The following is a 14,875-nucleotide window of genomic DNA, read 5'->3' on the forward strand; positions in this document are numbered from 1 at the left end:
TGTGTGTGTGTATTTTTTCTGGAAAATTAAGGTTTCTCTGCCCTCCTCCAAAAAAAGATAACTAAATTGTGGATAATTTTGTATAACTCTGGCATTACATTTTCACTCAGCTATTGAGGCTTGAAGTACTATTGAGGCTTGAAGTAGTAAATTGTATTTGAATTTCAGAGAGCAGAGTTTAAACTATTTAAAATACATTGTGCTTTGAATTATTAAATGCAAAGCACTTTAAAGTTTAAAATTACTATCATTTTAATTGTATATTTTAATCTCCATTTGTGAAGAACTTATTCAAGAGAGACTTGCTGAGTTAATTATAGTCTTCTATAATTATATATAAATAATATATAATCTACAGTGACTAAGAACATTTGCTTTATTTCTCTTCCAACAATCTCTATCTTCTATCTGAAACTGAAGATATTATTTTGTGTAGTAAGGCTGGTTGTTTTGCCAGAAAACCTGAATGAGTAATTTTTTGGCCACTCAGCATGCAGGACCTTAGTTCCCTGACTAGGGATTGAACCTGTGTACCCTGCAGTGGAAGCACAGAGCCCTAACCACTGGACCACCAGGGAAGTCCCATCCCATAGAAATTATTTTTAATTTCACTGAGTGTTTACTACACATTAACATGTATTGAGTACTGATAAATTCTTTTGTGAAGGAACAAAAGAAGAGATAGCGGAATTTGCTCATTAATATTAGGACTTTCACAGGAAAAGAAATAAAAGCTGTTCTGAGTTATTAATTTCCATAAAGTCTTTATCCTGGTCATCTGACTCTCAATTTGACACCTGAATGACTGGTGTGATTTTTGTAATGGGCTACATAGTAAGGGCTTCCCAGGTGGTGCCAGTGGTAAAGAACCTGCCTGTCACTGCAGAAGACATAAGAGACTTGGGATCAATCCCTGGATTGGGACGATCCCCTGGAGGTCATAGCAACCCACTCCAGTATTCTTGCCTGGAGAATCCCATGGACAGAGGAGCCTGGCGGGCTATGGTCCATAGGATCACAAAGAGTTGGACATGATTGAAGCGACTTAGCACATAAATAGTATGAGTATGCAAAACAGAACTCAGAAATAAATAATTTATTCTTCTCTGCTTGAAGTGAAGCAACTCTGGCAAATCTGTGCCCTGAGAAACAAGAGCACGAGACCTATGAAAAAATACCAGCCTAGAACCAAGAAACATGAGGAGAGAGAATCTAGTAGTTGGGAAAGAAGGCAATATATTTCGGACAGTGTGGTGAGATGGAATCTCTTTCTCTCTCTGTCTCTCTCTCTCACACACACTCATACACATGTATGTGCAAGTTAGTAAGCTGGACAAAGACTCAAAAAAAAAAATTGGGGGGGGGGACTTTTTCAAGTCATTCTAAGAGCCAATATTACTCTGATACCAAAACCAGACAAAGAAAAGAAAACCCCAGGCCAGTGTCTCTTATGAATACAGACACAAAAATCTTGAACAAAATACTTGCAAACTGAATCCAGCAACATATAAAAAAGTGCTAGAAAACATGACCAAGTGGGGTTCTTTTTGGTATAATGAATTGAATGTGGTGACGACTGCACAACTGTGTGATTTACTAAAAAACATTGAATTATACTCTTAAAATGGGTGGATTGTGTGAATAATCACCATAAAGCGGTTCTTAAACTATATAGACTCATCCCTTGTTGTTTGATCATGGATGCTTTTATTATGTTTACTGGTGGATGGTTTAAAAAAAAGTAAGACTTCTGAGAAATATGTTTGCCTAAAGCTTATTAAAGGTAATCTTTAACTATAAAGTTTATAATAGTTTGACAACTTAAGCTGTCAACTTTGTCCTAGGAAACTATATTTGTCACATTATGTTTTAAAAACCAGGAACTGACCAATCTTGTCTTAATTAATTTCATCCCATAAATATTCTGTGAGTCTGTGTTTAACAAAGAAATTTTATTGGTTTCACTCTCTTTCTGTGTAGCAACTCCACTTCAAGGCTTCTGACTTTGAGCAAACGACATAACATATTTGTGCCTCAGTTTCCCTGTCTGTAAAATGGGGATAACACCATATCCCTCTTAGTTGTTATAAACACTCACTAATAAGGCAAACATATATAAATTGCTTTGAACTCTTTGGAGACATACATAAAATTTCCATCACTATTAGGAAAAATTAAAATTGCCTTTAACAAACTATCTGAACACAATATGAATTGTCATTTCTTCCACATCCATAAGGAAACAACAAAACTTATTAATTTCAGTTTTACAGAAATATTACTGTTTTCTCACATCACATGTGAAATTACATAGCTAGAATGATATTGAATAAAAGAATCCAGAGAGTTTCTCCTGTTTAGTCTGACTCTGTGTGATATGAAGTTGAGTTCAGTTCAGTTCAGTTGCTCAGTCATGTCCGACTCTTGGTGACCCCATGGACTGCAGCACGCCAGGCTGCATGAACAGAAGTTCACAGTGAACAGAGGTTATTTATCAAAGGTAGAAATTGTAGCACAAGCATAGAGACTCCTTTAATCGATTATATTATTTAGTGTTCCCGGGCAGGATCTACTTATTTTCATTCTAATAAAATGAATTAAGCTACTTGCCACTAGGAATTATTACTATACTCTATTTGACATTGAATTTTGATGGTGATCCAACTCTGGGAGTCACTATTTAAATTGTAGTCAGTATAGGTTTTTGTATTTGTTATTACCATTTCCCAGCAGATGGCAGTATGATACCTTGAAAAAAAAAAAGGTCCACTTCCTCAAGATATAATACTGCCATCTCCATCTGCTGGGAAATGGTAATTATAAATATAAAGGGAATCTCCCCCTCGCCATTTCCAAGCAAGGTATCATAGGGACTAGTGATGGGGGCTAATTTATTGCCTTCCCCTTTGTAAATGCACCTCGGAGAAGTGAAGCAATTCACCCAACATTCCTGATACCCACAGCTGAAACATAGGTTTTATTTATTTATTTTTTTTCAGAAAGAAGTTAAGTAAATATTCTTAGATGGGAAAACAATTTATATGCACAGATGGAATCTTACAAGTTAAGAAAAAGATGATAGGCTTTGACTCAGGCCTACTGTTTTCAAAGGGTTTCTTTAACCCTAAGAAAGAAAATCTTAAAAGCTGCATATTCCCTGGTTGAGGTGTTACATCCCTGTCTCTGCCCTTCTACAAATGAAATTAAATTTGTTTTTCACTTGTTAATCTGTCATCACTTTAATTATTAGACCAGCCAAAGAACCTAGAAGGGAAGAGGAAATTTTTTCCATCCCTACACTTTCTATAGTCAGAATATTTAATTTCAGAACACATCTGGCCCCAAGTGTTTCAGATGGCCATAGTGAAAGTGCATTTTATTGCCTCCTCTGAAGGTCCAAAACAGTGATACTGACACGGTATGTGTTACAAGGGGCTGAGAAATGGAATATTTCCTGCCATATCCGGAAACAAAAGATGTCACAGCCATCAGTGATTGCACCCACAACTGCAGATGAACTGGTGAGCCCTGAGGGAACTCAGGAAGGAAAGAATACCTGCTATCTACCAGCCATCAGACTGCAGCCACTTCCAACAGTGAACCCTGAGGAAAGTCAGGATGTGAAAACAGGATACTGGCCCCAGACAGCTGAGGTGCATATCAAAGGAATGATTTCAGTGAGCCCAGACTCTTGCATCTTCCCTTACATGGAAAAGCGCTAAATTCCTTGAGATATCTGATTTTCCTTTAATCAGCAATAATCTTTTGACGATCAGACCATCTGCCCTTTGTTGCAAAACTTCTGTATAACCTGGCTCCCCCCCTTGCCTCCTCAGAGCAGTTCTTTCAGGGTTACCTTTAGTGATGCCTCCCAGGCTTGAAGTCCTAAAAATTGCCGCTGTATAAAACATAACTCCCAACTTTTGAGAGGCTCAGTTGGTAAAGAATCCGCCTGTAATGAGGGAGTGAAGTGAAGTGAAGTCGCTCAGTCGTGACCGACTCTTTGCGACCCCATGGACTGTAGCCTATCAGGCTTCTCCATCCATGGGATTTACCTGGGTTTGATTCCTGGATTGGGAAGATTCCCCTGGAGAAGAGAAAGGCTACCCACTCCAGTATTCTGGCCTAGAGAATTCCATGGACTCTATAGTCCCTGGGGTCGCAAAGAGTCAGACACGGCTGAGCGAATTTTACTTCATTCACTTCATCTCTCAACTTGTACGTTATGAATATTTTTAAAGTCAACAGTGCCTAAGTGTTGCTTATTAGAATTGCCATTTTATTTTCAAGGCTCAGTCACATCAGTGCCAACTGCAATAACTTCTAGGCAATGACTACTGTAATGTTTATATAATTTACAGGAATTAAACACAAAGAAACATACAGCTAAGGAAAAGCTCAGATTATAAAGAAATTATGCACGAGAGGATACATTCTGCTATACTTGTATTCAACAGTTCAAATGAGGTATGTTCTTACAAAAAATGCTGATTACAAGAAAAATAGGTGTTCACTTTACTTACAACAAAGTTAGAAATTAGTGTTCCAGTGTGAGACTGGAAGCTTCAAACATTCCTGTGTTAAGCCTGGTTTTTGTAACTAAATTAGAAGCATACTTTGGGAATAAAAGGCCCTATGCATGTCCCTCTACAGCTTAACAAATTGTCACATCAATTAAGCACTCATGAAAGATTCAAAAGTACAAAGTTTTCTTATATATTAAAGGATAGTTTGCCCAGCCAAGTTTTTCTCACTCTATAACTTTTTGCTGAATGAATATCGCTTTTCAGACTGTCTCATACAGAGTTTTCACTGTCAACCTTTCTGTATTCCTACCAGCAACCACATGACTCCCATGTGAGATTACAATCCTTGAGCTAATCACCCAATAGTAACAGTTAATAATATTAATAATAGCTAAATAAATGGAGTGCTTAACAAATTAAAGACACTGTGGAGTTGAAATAGTGATAATAATTCATAATTATTGAGCATTTATCATGTGTTTGGCCTTGTTCTAAGCACTCTATGTACGTTAATTCATGAATTCATGACACTTTGAGGAAAGTAAAACATGTCCCAATTTTATGCGAGAAAATGCTGTCCTTCTAAGAATGACTGTCAACTAGAGGCTGACCCTTGGAACATCTGAAAAGTGTGGGACTTTTTGGTCAGCACATCTATGAGGAGAGGTAACTAGCATTTAATGGGTTGGGAGCAGAGATGCTAAACCTCCTGTAAATCATCAGCCAGGCTCAGACAATGAGGAACTACCCCATCACAAATGCTGCAAGGTGGTTCCCACTGAGAACCACTCTCTTGCTGAGAACTTGCTCTCCATCATTCTTTTTATTAAACTACTCTTCTCTTTTGGACTTTTGTATTCCCCAGCCCAGATGATATTTAGTATTATATAAAACTGAGAACAGCTCTGAGCTTTCAACCAAATAGGTGATCTGGTTGAAAACTGTCAAGCTCTTTACACGTAAAACCCCTACTTCCTCATATATTTTATACACTACCACCAAAATAAAAAGAAGCAAAAGCTTCCACTGAGTAACTTTTCATCCTAAAGCAACAAACATGATAGTTTCACAAAAATTTTATATTAATTCTATTCAGTTTGAGGGCATACATTCTTATAAATACTTGTCACATAAATTTTTTTTTTACAAGGAAATATGTTTTCTATTCACTTGCATATATTAGTGTAAACTAATAGAAAAGTATTAACTACACAGAACTGGACTTTGAAGCCAACTAAATGTATAAGAAATTAATTTTCTTCCAGTGTCCATATTTTCTTACCTTGATTGAAACTGAACACTGAGAAAACAAATTCTCACTAATTATGTTTCAGCAGCTAAAAGCACTGGGTAGGTAAAGTTAAAAGTAAAAGGATATGTTAACTCTGGATATAGTATTAAAAATAAGTCTATTATATTAATTTCATTGGTTCTCTAGTCTCATTTATTTCTTCTAACTACATTTTCAGTCATCATTTCTGTAGATGTGGAAAATTATAAGCCCTGTTTGCTATAAAAATAAGTGATTGCCAGAGTCTTAAGGCCTCTAAATATCAGCTTTATGCAAAGAACCTTGGCAGGATAACAGACTGAAGAATAAGTCTTAAACTAATCACTTGATCATCAAAAAAGCAAGAGAGTTCCAGAAAAACATCTATTTCTGGTTTATTGACTATGCCAAAGCCTTTGACTGTGTGGATCACAATAAACTGTGGAAAATTCTGAAAGAGATGGGAACACCAGACCACCTGACCTGCCTCTTGAGAAATCTGTATGCAGGTCAGGAAGCCAACAGTTAGAACTGGACATGGAACAACAGACTGGTTCCAAATAGGAAAAGGAGTACATCAAGGCTGTATATTGTCACCCCGCTTATTTAACTTACATGCAGAGTACATCATGAGAAATGCTGGGCTGGAGGAAGCACAAGCTGGAATCAATATTGCTGGGAGAAAAATCAATAACCTCAGATATACAGATGACACCACCCTTATGGCAGAAAGTGAAGAAGAACTAAAGAGTCTCTTGATGAAAGTGAAAGAGGAGAGTGAAAAAGTTGGCTTAAAGGTCAACGTTCAGAAAACTAAGATCATGGCATCTGGTCCCATCACTTCATGGCAAATAGATGGGGAAACAGTGGAACAGCGACAGATTTTATTTTTGGGGGCTCCAGAATCACTGCTGATGGTGACTGCAGCCATGAAATTAAAAGACACTTACTCCTTGGAAGGAAAGTTATGACCAAAAGTTAAGACAGCGTATTAAAAAGCAGAGACATTACTTTGCCAACAAAGGTCCATCTAGTCAAGGCTATGGTTTTTCCAGTGGTCATGTATGGATGTGAGAGTTGGACTATAAAGAATGCTGAGCGCCGAAGAATCGATGCTTTTGAATTGTGGTGTTGGAGAAGACTCTTGAGAGTCCCTTGGACTGCAAGGAGATACAACCAGTCCATCCTAAAGGAAATCAATCCCAAATATTCACTGGAAAGACTGATGCTGAAGCTGACGCTCCAATACTTTGGCCACCTGATGCGAAGAGTTGACTCATTTGAAAAGACCTTGATGCTGGGAAAGATTGAAGGCAGGAGAAGGGGACAACTGAGGATGAGATGGTGGGATGGCATCACCGACTCAATGGACATGAGTTTGAGTAAACTCCGGGAGTTGGTGATGGACAGGGACGCCTGGCATGCTGTGGTCCATGGGGTCGCAAAGAGTCAGAAATGACTGAGCGACTGAACTGAACTGAACTGAACTGAATCACCTGACAAGCTTGTTGAACTTGATTCCTGGCTCAGTAGATCTGTGAAGAGCCCAACAGTTGTTTCCTCAGAAGCCCTTACGTGATGGTGCCTGTGCTGATGCTGTTCCTCAGACAGCATTTCCATTATCACAGGATTAAGGTATGGTCAGGAGGCAACACTCTACACTATTAACAGAAAGCCATTTCACAGTGACATGAGCTTAAAGACTGAGACTCTCCCCAAGACGTTTGATTTGAAGATGCTAAAAATTTAAGGCTTAGCTCATGTACAAGTAAGAATGCCTTGGCTTCAGATTTATACCTCTTCTGTATTTTTAATCATACAATATCCTAGCTAGTTTGTATATAGAAAATCCTTCTTGTCTTTTAGAGCTTAAAATAATGTTGTAAAGTATAACCATTAATCTCAACTCTCACAGAGTTGCTTGTGATGGGAAACTTCATTTTCTATCATTTCTCCTGTATAAAGCTTTTGAATTTTTTTTATGAGAAATGCATCAAGATGCCATCTTTCTCCCTTCTCACTTAACTGCCATCTAATTTATCTAAGAGATAAATTTCATAAAACAATGTAAATGAGAGATTCTCTTAACACCATTTTTGCATCTTTCTAAAATATTGTACATTCAAAGTGTCTAGTTAAAGAATATTTTAAAAAATAATCTGGAAGTAAAATATGACAATAAGAAATCCCACACCATGCTACACGTAACTTACAGAAAAGTCACGAAACAAACCCTAAACAAAGTTCTTACCTGCATAAGTTGCTGCTTCAATTTCTGTATTTCTGAAATGTTCAGCTCACTGAACAAGTCAGAAACAGGATGGAGAGACTCTCCTTTCCTTAAAGTGGGAGTCCGATAGTCTCCATTCAGTTTCACGAGGGGCCCATGGACATGTCCGTTCATTTTGTCATCATTGTTGGGCTCACTCCCATCCTCAGCAAACTTGAGCCCATCAACTGAGATGCTGATATGGTTATCATTGAGGGTGATGTATTGGGAGAGCTCCTTCCGCAGGCTGTTCTTTTGCTCCCTTTCATTTTTTAAGGTCTCAAGGGCTTCTTCCAGTTGGTGTTCAGCGATCTCTTTCAACCGGATGGCATCTTCCAGTTGGCTGTTCAGCAGCACCGTCTCCTCCTCAAATCTTTTAATCTCATGCTTTAAGCCTTCATATTCAACCTGAATCAGATAGGATAAAGAAGATTCATAAAACTAAAATTTGGGTCTTACAAAACTGCCATTAAACACTCTAGTGGACCTAACATTTAAAAAATTAAAAGTCTACAAAATAAATCTAAAAAGCACATGATATATACACATTTAAGGTAACACAGAATGGTTTCTTTAGATACCCATACATATAAATTCAGTTCCTAGCAGAAATGAAAAAGGTACCTCTCTTAGAATTTCTTTTATAGGTTCCAATGATCAAAAGGGGACACTATTTGCCTAACAAATCAATAACATGTTTTGTAATAGTATATCAGAATACTCACAATCCAAGAAAAGACTTTTATCATCACTATTACTTTGTTTTAAATTATTAATAATGAGGAAACTTTTACACTCAGGTCTAAGTTAAAAGATCACAGTATGAATATAATCTCAATAAAATATGTATGAGAGTAAGATGAGAAAGCAAAGAAATACTTCACATGCTTAAGGAAAGAATCTGGAATAACAGTGCCAATTACTCCAAAACAAAAGTGGAAGTGGATCAAGATAGTAGAGAAGGAGGACATGGATCTCACCTCCTCCCCAAAACACATCAAAAATACATCCGCATGTGGAACAATTCTCACAGAAAGCCAACTGGAGACTGGCAGAAGATCTCTCACACAAGCAAAGCTGCAAGAAAGATCCCCCCATAACCAGGTGCTTGTGTACCAGCCCTGGCAGCTCTGCTTCAGGATGCCAGCTGGACAGACTTGGCGTCAGGCTTCAGACTGTGTTCACGTCTGCTGTACACGTCTTGTTTTAGGACCACACTTGAAGGGTCATGCTTCCTGGGGCATGGTTTTCTCATTGTGATACAGGAAAATAAGAGGATTAGTCAAACCAAGGTAGGATGTCTGCAAGCTGTGCTCCATGATGTCTGCTAATATTCCAATGTCAATGGAACTGACGATTTTACTCTGCTACTTTTAAGGCACCGCCAGATTATGGCAGTGGGAGAGAGTAAAGAATTGAGAACAATCTAAATCTACCACACACTTTCATAATCACACGATGAGACTTTTTAAAACAACTTTTTATCATGGGTAATGTAAAAATACTCAAGTAGTGAGAAGAGTTCAATAACTCCCAGGAAACCCACCACTCAGCTTCAGCAATCATCAGCTCCTGGCTACTCCTTTCATCCCTAGTTCCATTCACTCTCCTAGCTGGATTTATTAACTCCAAGGTATCACATACTTTAGGATCTATCTCCAAAAGATGACTTTTTTAAAAAAAAGCATAGCCATAATTCCTTAAATAATTTCTTAAGAACAAGATATAATCTTAGTTATCAAAAATGATGTCAACAATAAGTTTGTATTGATATGAGAAATAAATAAAACTCAGTGAAAAAGGATAATATATTATTACAACCATGCAATACAAGAGATTAAATGGAAATTTAAGAAAATGTTAACAGTTTATCTTTAATGGTGGGAATAAAGGTGATTTTTAAGAAAAAATACATATATGTTGTCATCAATATAATATTCTTTTGAATTACAACCAAATAAGAGCCTGTTGTAACACCTCCTTGGTTGTGAAAGTCCACAAATGAAAGAGATATCCCACTCTGAACACAACTGCCTTCTTTGGGGCCTTTTCCATGGCTTTTGCCACAGGCCATCTTTTAATGAGTGTTTTTATCTCCACAACTACTAAGAAGAAATATTTTTTATGCACCTAGGTGTCCTTCAGAGTGCTTTAATATCCCTTCTTGCGTCTCAATAAAATTCTGCTCTTGATAAATACTTGCTGAATAAACTATTGTGAATGAAAAAATAAAATAGAAAAAAATATGATAACGTCAACTATGATTTTAGGTAGTAATATGAACTGTGTTTACGTTTACATATATTTTAATATTTGTATTACTTTAAACTTTTGTTTTGTAAAGGATTTTAAAAACTAAAGGACATTCCCTCGTGGTCTAGTGGTTGAGAATCTGCTTGCCAATGCAGGGGTCACAAGTTTGATCCCTGGTCTGTGAAGATTCCTGCAGGTCCCATAGCATCTAAGCTCACGTGTCACAACCACTGAGCCCATGCGCTGCCATTACTGAAGCCCACATGCCTAGAGCCAGTGCTCTGCGACAAGAGAAACCATGGCAATGAGAAGCCCGTGAACTGCAACAGAGTTAGTACCCCTTTGTCAGAACCAGAGAAAACCTATGCAGAACAAGGATGACTGAGCACAAACAAAATAAAGAAATAAATCTTTAAACAAACAAATAAACAAAAAACCACTAAAGGATAGAGATCACAGATAATGATCATTTTCATATATTTGTATTCCTTCCCACACTCCTACCCCTTCTTCACATAATCTGAATTCAGTGGCTTGTCTTGCAAACTTTAGGATAAGAGTCTTGATACAGATTTAATTAGGGTGTAGGTTTGGCTGATGTAAGAGAGACCTCAATAACAGTGACTTATTTGAGATAGAAATTTGTTTCTCCGCATGTAATAGTACGGAGGTAAACAGTCAAGATTCAACATTCAAAAAACTAAGATTATAGCATCTGGTTCTATTACTTCATGGAAAATAAAAGGGAAAAAAATGGAAACAGTGACAGATTTTATTTTCTTGGGCTCCAAAATCACTGAGGAAAGTGACCGAAGCCATTAAATTAAAAAGACGCTGCTCCTTGGAAGAAAAGCTATGATAAATCTGGACAGTGTATTAAAAAACAGAGACATTATTCTGCCAACAAAGGTATAGTCAAAGCTATGGTTTCTCCAGTAGTCATGTATGGATGTGAGAGCTGGATTATAAAGAAGGTTGAGCACAGAAGAACTGATGTTTTTGAACTGTGGTGCTGGAGAAGACTCTTGAGAGTCCCTTGGACTGCAAGGAGATCAAACCAGTCAATTAAAGGAAATCAACCTTGAATATTCATTAGAAGGACTGATGCTGAAGCTCCAATACTTTGGCCACCTGATGCGAAGAGCCAACTCACTGGAAAAGACTCTGATGCTGGGAAAGACTGAGGCCAAGAGGAGAACAGGGCAACAGAGGATGAGACAGTTGGATGGCATCACCAATTCAATGAATATGAGTTTGAGGAAACTCTGGGAGATAGTGACGGACAGGGAAGCCTGGTGCACTACAGTCCATAGGGTTGCAAAGAGTCAGACACAACTTAGTAAGTGAACAGCATCAAACAGTCAAGGGTCAGTATAAAATCTCTGTTTAATGAGGTCATCCAAGAATCAGACTCCTCCCATCTTATTGCACTACCTCCTACACTAGTCTACATGATCTAAGGTTGCTTGACTTCTTGATCATGTTTCAAGCAGTGGGACAAAATAGGGTACACCCTCCTGTCTCTTTAAAGACCTGTCTCAAAATTGGCCATATCATTTCTCTTCACATCCCATTGGCTAGTAGCAGCTGCAAAGAAGGCAAAGAAAGTAGTCTTCACTCTCAGTAGCCTTGTGCCCAGTTAAAAATTGGGTAATATATTGGAAGAAGGAAACAATGGATATTGATGGATAGTCAGCACTCACCACCACTCACTCAGACAGTGGTGGTGACCTGTGGAAATTCACAGGTCCATGACAGAATCACTTAAAAGAGTCAAATCATAAAATTTTCTTAGTATAACAGAGTCTGTTTCCTTGTATCATGGTTTCTTCCAGGCCTTACGTACTGTAGAGTCATCTTCCTCCTGACCTTTACCTTTTCTATCCCTGGACAAATTGGGACACTGGCTTGCCAGTCTTTCCCAGTATTTCAAGCAATCTTCTGACTGGCCTCAGATTATGTGATAGCTTCCATTAGCAGATATTAATTTAGTTGGCAATGCAGAAATTTTATCCTGTAATCCTTGATAGATTGATGTCTTAGACCAGGCATTTTCAAATATTACTGTGTCCTCTGGACTAAATCCAGCTCACAGCCTATTTTTGTAAACAAAGTTTTATTGGAATATAGTCACACTATTTTGTTTTTATATTGTCTATGGCTGCTTTTCACACCAGAACAGCAGAGCAGGGTAGTTGCAAGAAAGACTATATGGCTTGTAAAACCTAACATATTTGCTACCTAACCCTTTATAGAAAAATTTTGCTGACTCCTGGTCTACAGGAGGAAGGAAGGAAGACATTAATTAATGAAGTAAGACATTAATTTAGTTTGTATTATAGATTTTTTTATTCTGTAATTTTTACTTAATTGATAGCAGACTTTCCTCATGACTTGATCTCTTTCTATCTGGTCAGCTTCACTCATACTCACACACATGTGGTTTGTGCTTCTATTTACCCAGCTGTTTCATGTTTCTCCGCCTAGGCAAAGACAGTCTTCTAGAAAACTCTTATTCATTCTTCAAGACCCAAATCAAGACTCTGATACTAACTGAAGTCTTTGTTGACTCACTCAGGCAAACAAATCACTCTATTCTTGTACCATTATAGCAAGGCTGCATCATAGGAAGAGAATCCCAGCAAAGTGAAAGCACCAGAAATAGAATGGGAAGGCACTTAAAAATCAGTAATTGACATTTTGAAGACAGCATCAAAGTAGTCACCATTATAAAAATCAATACTTTGTTGCATTTCCTTACAACAACTTCATAGTTTAGTAATTCTATTTTTAACTACTTGAAGATTGGAGACAGCATTTAACACTGTAATCTTTTCAGAGTTTAGGAACTCTAAAGATCTTTTGTTCTCTTTTTGCTTTCCTTTTGGGTTTTATTTGGGAACTGTGAAGATCTTAATTTCAACCTGTATTGCTAAACCTAACAGATAGCTTTACTCTTCAATTACATGGGACCCTATGCTCTTTGAGCCAGTAACAATGTTTTTCATCCTCAAAAAAGTACATGGCCTCTGTACGCCAAACCCATAGCAAACATTCTCAGTGGTGAAGAACTGAAAGCATTTCCTCTAAGATCAGGAATAAGACAAGGGTGTCCACTCTTGCAACTATTATACAACATAGTTTTGGAAGTCCTAGCCATGGCAATCAGAGAAGAAAAAGAAATTAAAGGAATCCAGATTGGAAAAGAAGTAAAACTCTCATTGTTTGTAGATAACATGATACCATATATACGAAAACCTTAAAGATACCACTAGAAAAGCATTCAGTTCAGTTCAGTTGCTCAGTCGTGTCTGACTCTTTGTGACCCCATGGACTGCAGCATGCCAGGCCTCCCTGTCCATCACCAGCTCCCGGAATTTACTCAAACTCATGTCCATTTAGTCAGTGATGCCATCCAACCATCTCATCCTCTGTCGTCCCCTTCTCCTCCCGCCTTCAATCTTTCCCAGCATCAGGGTCTTTTCCAATGAGTCAGTTCTTCGCATCCGGTGGCCAAAGTATTGGAGTGAAAGCTTCAGCATCAGTCTTTTCAATGAATATTCAGGACTGATTTTCTTTAGGATGGACTGGTTGGATCTCCTTGCTGTCCAAGGGACTCTCAAGAGTCCTCTCTAGCACCACAGTTCAAAAGCATCAATTCTTCAGTGCTCAGCTTTCCTTATAGTCCAACTCTCACATTCATACATGACTACTGGAAAAACCATAGCTTTGACTAGATGGATTTTTGTTGGCAGAGTAATGTCTCTGCTTTTTAACATGCTGTCTAAGTTGGTCATAACTTTTCTTCCAAGGAGCAAGCATCTTTTAATTTCATGGCTGCAGTCACCATCTGTGGTGATTTTGGAGCCTCCCAAAATAAAGTCAGCCACTGTTTCCACTGTTTCCCCATGTATTTGCCATGAAGTGATGTGACCAGATGCCATGATCTTAGAGCTAATCAATGAATTTAGTAAAGCTGCAGGATACAAAATTAATACACAGAAATTCTTTGAATTACTATGCACTAACAATGAAAAATCAGAAAGAGAAATTAAAGAAACAACCCCATTCACCATTTCAACAAAAGAAGAAAATAAAATACCTAGGAATAAATCTACCTAAGGAGAAAAAACACCTACATGCAGAAAACTATAAGACAATGATGAAAGAAATAAAGATGGCACAGATAGAGAGATATATCATGCTCTTGGATTGAAAGAATCAATATTGTGAAAATAACTATACTACCCAAAGCCTTCTACAGATTCAGTGTAATCCCTATCAAATTACTAATAGCATTTTTCACAGAACTAGAATAAAAAATTCTACAGTTTGTTTGGAAACACAAAAGACCCTGAATAGCCAAAGCAATCTTGAGAAAGAAAAATGCAGCTGGAGTAATCTGCCTTCCTGACTTCAGACTATACAATCAAGCTACCATCATCAAGACAGTATGGTACTGGCACAAAAACAAAATATAGATCAATGGAACAAGATCGAAAGCCCAGAGATAAGCCAACGCACTTATGGGCAGCTTATCATTGACAATGGAGGCAA

The 14,875-nt window shown here is 37.7% G+C and overlaps 1 protein-coding gene across 15 annotated transcripts in view; it reads right to left on the bottom strand.

The window, feature by feature from the left end:
• Window positions 1-14,875, bottom strand: part of BICD1 (BICD cargo adaptor 1) — a 236,829-nt gene that overhangs the window by 41,742 nt on the left and 180,212 nt on the right. For 13 of the 15 annotated variants that reach the window (XM_081591579.1, XM_081591584.1, XM_081591580.1 and 10 more), the window contains exon 4: window positions 8,048-8,473. The exons of 1 other annotated variant lie outside the window; for it this stretch is intronic. In XM_081591579.1, the coding sequence (XP_081447705.1) occupies window positions 8,048-8,473 (426 nt within the window). Of the gene's footprint in view, window positions 1-8,047; window positions 8,507-14,875 lie in introns of all 15 variants that reach the window. One more of the 15 variants, XM_081591585.1, reaches the window with a different exon arrangement.

Source organism: Giraffa tippelskirchi, chromosome 4 (genome assembly GCF_054371585.1).
Source record: "Giraffa tippelskirchi isolate mGirTip1 chromosome 4, T2T-mGirTip1v1.2.pri, whole genome shotgun sequence".
In the NCBI taxonomy this organism is placed as follows: Eukaryota; Metazoa; Chordata; class Mammalia; order Artiodactyla; family Giraffidae; genus Giraffa; species Giraffa tippelskirchi.